The 5,439-nt window shown below is 34.7% G+C and overlaps 1 protein-coding gene across 1 annotated transcript; it reads left to right on the top strand.

Moving 5' to 3' along the window:
* The first annotated feature begins 210 nt into the window (after positions 1 to 210).
* On the top strand, positions 211 to 4,914 carry LOC123008484. Its single transcript, XM_044404301.1, has 2 exons — positions 211 to 435; positions 484 to 4,914. Exons 1-2 carry the CDS (start codon positions 418 to 420, stop codon positions 4,876 to 4,878), a joined length of 4,413 nt encoding a protein of 1,470 aa, XP_044260236.1. The 5' UTR covers positions 211 to 417; the 3' UTR covers positions 4,879 to 4,914.
* The last annotated feature ends 525 nt before the right edge of the window (positions 4,915 to 5,439 follow it).

Below are 5,439 nucleotides of genomic sequence, written 5' to 3'. Positions count from 1 at the left end.
CAACTCCTGGAAAAAGCAGAGAAAGAGATTGAAAATGGTGGATGCGCCGGGATAAACAAATGATTAACATAATTAATTAGATTTTTTATTTATGTATTATTTTGTCAGAATTTAAATTAACACAATTTAAAAACAATGACAAAATATTGAACTCAATACACTTTTATGGACCTTATCTCGTTTACAATCTTTCGTTATTTATTATTTTCATTGATTTTGATCTCGACCGTTTATCCTATCGTAAATATCCATTGATAATCCAAAGATATTATTTAATCTTATCAACTACGGCTATTCTGATGAGAAAGAAACAAGTGTATGTTCAAACATCCGCAAAAATGTGTGCAAAAAACATATACACAAAAAATTAACAATTTTTTTAGAACATGATTGTGGAAGACGACTAAAACAACAACCATGTTGAAAGAACGCGAGGTAAAGAGAAAAATTACAGTTTTTTTTATTTTTTAAATTGTATTTTAGACCTACACTGCTACCAAAGGGGTGGAAAACGAGGGTTACGAATTTGAAACAGCAATGTTATTATTTTACTGCCTCCATTTGTGTTACAACAACGAAATCAACGATTTCAAAATTGCCATTTACGACAAGCATTACCACCCTTTTGATGACATAGTTATCGATATTTCAACTGAAATCACCGAAAAATACGCAATTCAATTGAAACACGTCAAGGATAAATTGGTTCTAAACTCTAACCATTTCGGAAAAAACGGTAAAATGGTTTTGAGCAAATATTTCAAATTTGATTTTACTAAAAGTAACCACGTTGTGCTTTTCACCAATGGTGTTTTAAACGAAGAAATGACAGTCAATGGGTGTGACATCAAAGCGAAAAAAACGCTAAATTTTCTGGAAAAATGTCTAGATACTTGTTGTGAGGACTGTCAACATATTTATGAAGTGAGTAATGAAGGGTGTGACGATAAAATCACGTTTTTTACATCACAGAAGAATAGAAATGATATTGATAGTGCCATTAAGAGGAAATTGGAGGAAAAGTTTAATTTAGACGAGAAAAATCTAGACAGTGTTGTACAAAAGTTGAAATCTTTTTTCCAACAGTGGAAAAAAGGGCACGACGAACTTTGCAAATTGGACAAACAAGATATTAAAATGAAACTAGCTGAGATTCTTCTTTGTGACTCTATCGTCCAGTTTAGTCCACATTTTGATAGTGAAATTGATCCCAAAATTGTGATTCTTCAAAATGTTATCAAGAGTTTCACTATCACGGTCATTGATAAGACACTCGCTGACATTGATAAGCTGTGTTGTTTTAATTTGGACAAAAACAAAGTAATTGAACTTGGCCAAAAACTACTAGTTGCTGATTTCCACGAAGAAAAGAAGATAAGTATCATTTTATGGCGTTTGAAGGATTTTCCACTAGTCATCAAGATAACTGAAGAAAACAAAAGAGGGATATATGAAGTGATAAATGACTTGCGGGACGAACACTTGAACTTTATTTTATTTGGAGATTCTTCAAAATCCGATTTTGATTCTTCATTCAACGTTTTGGAAAATTTGGACGATTTAAAGGAAACAGAATTTTATCAAAAAATTACTCAAGATTTCAAATTGTCAATTCAAGGACGTGAAGAAATCACCATTGAAGAATTGACCAAATGGAATCAAAATTTTGGCAAAATTGTTACAATCAAGGAACTTTGTCTAATGGCTACAGGCTATTTTCGGGTTGGGGAACCCCAAGAAGATTTACCAAAACCGTACATTCCTCGACGTCTCTTTTTCCCGATTTTGAAAATTCGGATAATCGAGCAGTTCCCAAATGACCTGTTTGCAATCATGGGACGTGAAGAAATTTTGAAGAAAGCATTACCAAAAAACACTTTTTGCAAGTTTGAAGATTGCGTGACGAGAACTTTTATGGATGGTAAACTTCCCCCCAAAACTGTTATTCTTTGTCGCGATGAAAAAGATTTGAAACATTGTCTAGACTACAAAAACAGGAACGTCCACGGTCTTAAAGTTCTCGACGAAGAAAATCTTCAATTACTCTTCAGTAAAGAAAAGGCGGAAAAGTTGCGTGAATTTCAAATTTTCCTCGAAAATCAACTATTTTCACTTCTTCCTGAAAAAATCAAACTGATTGTTGCTCGTCCTGGTTTGGGAAAGTTAACAATGTTGAAATTTTTGAAGAAAAATGCACCACCAGGTCACTGGACTGTGAAAATTAATCTTCAGGAGGAGATACTAGATGATGGAGATGAGTTTGAAGCAAGAGTGAAACATTGCTTCAAAGAAGTCAACCGCTGGATTTACTTCATTTGCGGAATTGATAATCTTCAAAATGATGAAAATCTTGTCAAGACTTGCAACCGAATAAAAGAATTGAGTCGGAATTACAAAGTTTGGGTTTTTTCTGAAGATCACTTGAAGGAAAAACTTGAGACTTTATTTGCAGTACCAGCGATGGAAATTCAAGAATTTACCGAAGATGAGCAAAAAGAATACATCACGGAGAGATTAATAGAGCGTCAAAAAGTCGAAAAAGTCTTACTCAGTTTCAAAATGTTGCGAAATAATGACATTTTGGGTGCCCCTATGCACCTCTATATGTTGACCGAAATTTTTCTCAATGATCCCAAAATGGAGAAGGTTTTTATTTTGACTGAAATCTACCGATACTTCATCAAAACCAAATACCAACACTACTTGTCCAAAACTTGTGAAAACAATAACAACCAAATTATTGAAGACGGAATTTATTACAGGAACGAGCAATACAAACTTGCTGCAATTTCGTGTTTGGACTTGGAGTACTTCAAAAAATTGAAACTTCAATGTGATGCTACTTTTCTGAGTCAAATTAGGAGTCGCGGTGATGTGATTGGAGTCATTTTCAGAGTGAGTTCTGATGGTGGGATTATTTTTAGTCAAGAAACTTATTCTGATTACTTTGCTGCAATTTGGTTGGCGGAAAACTACCATAAAGTTAAAGATTTTGAGTTTATCTATCGTGACGATTTCAAAAACATACTATTTATGTTTAATTTAGAAATTTGTAAAAATAATCCGGCCCACATTTCGGTATTGTACCAAAATTTTGACGAGTTGGAAAAACATGAATCTTTCTTTGACGATTTGGATCCTTTGAAACGTTCAGTTTTGCACTTGTCGTACTGTAACGGCATGAAATTTCCCAAAATTCACATCACTGAAGATAAGACATTCAAATTTTGTACTAAAACATCGTTTATGGAAGACTGTGACAATAAGGAGATTTTTGATTTGTTGGTCAAAAAGACAAAAATTGATCCGTTGCAAAAAGACAGTCTTTTTGGTTGGGATTTGATTGATTATGCTTTCAACTTGTCAAATTTTTACGCCCTTGAAAAACTGCTCTTCAAGTTTAAGGAAATTCACAGTGTGGTTTTGAAGAAACTTTGCAACTCCACTGATTTGGTTTCAGTGATTTATCATTCGGTTAAATTTGGTTACGAGAATTTGCTTCACCTTGCTTCAAAAACTCCACAATTTTCTTCAACTCTTTTTATTGAAAATTGCAATGGTGAAAATCTTCTCTATTTGGCGGTAAAATCGGGTAGTTGTGCCAATACGAATCTTCTACTTGATAAAGGTGCCAATATTGACACTACTACAAGTACCTATAATAAAATGAGTCCTTTACACGCAGCTGTGGAGCATCATCATCAGGAAATCGTAGAATTGCTTCTGAAACGTAAGGCTTGTGTGGACGTTATGGACCGGTATAGAAGTACTCCTTTACATTTAGCTGCAAGTAAAGGGTTGCTAAATTTGGCAAGAACTCTCATAAATTTTGGGGCTGATATTGATTTTGCTGATAATTTCGGTCGAACTCCTTTACAACTTGCTGCAAGTTTTGGTCATGTCAGTTTAGTGGAAACTTTACTCGATAAGGGGGCCACGATTGATAAAAGTGACAAGTTGGGTAATACCCCAATGAGTGTTGCTTTCGCCAAGAAACACTTTAAAATTTGTGAATTATTGCAGCATCGTGGGGCAAAAAACGATCGTAAAACTTCAATGAGTGAATTTAATGAATATATTGATTTTCTCTTACATTGGGTGGCTTCTACCGGTCAAGTGGAACAAATTGAGTCACTTTTGGGTCAAGGATGGTCTATTAATGAAGTCGATCATTTTGGTCGAACTCCCCTACATCGTGCTGTTATCGAAAAGCACCAACAAGTCGTCCAAGTGTTTTTGGAACGTGGAGCTGATGTTAATATTTCTGACAATAACAAAATTTTGCCTTTATGTCGCGCAATTTTTAATAATGACGAGGCAACAACTGAGTTTCTTGTCCCCAAGTATTTGAGTGTTGATTTTAAGGATAGTTTTGGTTATACTCCTTTGCATTTGGCTGCAATGCGTGGTAATGTTAAAATTGTTAAATTGCTCCTAACCAAAAACCCCGATCTTGATGTTTGTGATATTTTTGGACGGAGACCTGTGGATTGTGCTGTTGAAGGTGGGCATTTTGGGGTGGTGTCACTTCTTGGTGAAGATGATTTGAGAGTTGGAATAGCGAAGAAGATGGCTGAGTTTTTGGAAGTTTGTGAAACTTCTGATTTGAGTCGAGGAAAGTTGAAGAGTTTTGGGTTTAGTTTTAAGCATTTGGTTGCAATGTTTGGACAGTGTGAGGCTTTGGAAAGGTTGAAAGAAGAGTTGGATTTTGTGGATATGTGTGGTAATACGGCATTAGATTGGGCGTGTAAGAAAGGGCATGTTGAGTGTGTTAAAATTCTAGTTGATTTTGGTTCTGTTGCCGAGGCCATCCAAGGGGATTTCTTGGATATGGCAAAGAAGCAGAAGGAGTTTTTTAAGGTTTTTGAGCCATATTAATTGTATTAATAGAAAAATAAAAACTTTGATTTGTTAGGTTGTTTATTTTTTCGTCTTTTCCCTGCAGGTGAAGTTTGAGAGCTGGACTCGGAACTACTTATCAGAATAATAATATCTACCCTCTCCCTGAATTTCCTCTGTCGGATTCTTTCCCTTTTTGCTTTTTCTTGTTTGAAGAGGGATACCCAACAGCGGATCTATTCTTGAAGTTAGCAGGAGGTTTTTTTGCTTGTTGTAAATATTTCGTATAGTTATCGTAATGCGTAGGTGTTTTCGTTTTGCGTGTTCCTTCAACCACCTTGGTAATGGGTTTATTTGACATTTATTTACAATTAATTACCTAAATAACGCCGCGTCTTTTTTCCATGTGCTAGTTACGCAAAACCCCATTTTTACAAATAATATACTTGTAAACCGCTTAATAATGAAATAAAGAAATTGGCAAAATTCTTAAAAATCACATTGAACATTATTTACCTATGTTTGAGTTTGAGACCGAACACGCGTTATACATAATATTATATGTTTCATCTAGTCATTGGAATATAAAAATTTATTTTT

Source organism: Tribolium madens, unplaced genomic scaffold (assembly GCF_015345945.1).
Source record: "Tribolium madens isolate multiple individuals breed KSU strain unplaced genomic scaffold, Tmad_KSU_1.1 Scaffold_71;HRSCAF=194;Tcas5.2_LG6, whole genome shotgun sequence".
Classification (NCBI taxonomy): Eukaryota; Metazoa; Arthropoda; class Insecta; order Coleoptera; family Tenebrionidae; genus Tribolium; species Tribolium madens.
The sequence above is the reverse complement of the archived record's forward strand: the minus strand, read 5'-3'. Positions and strand labels throughout refer to the sequence as shown.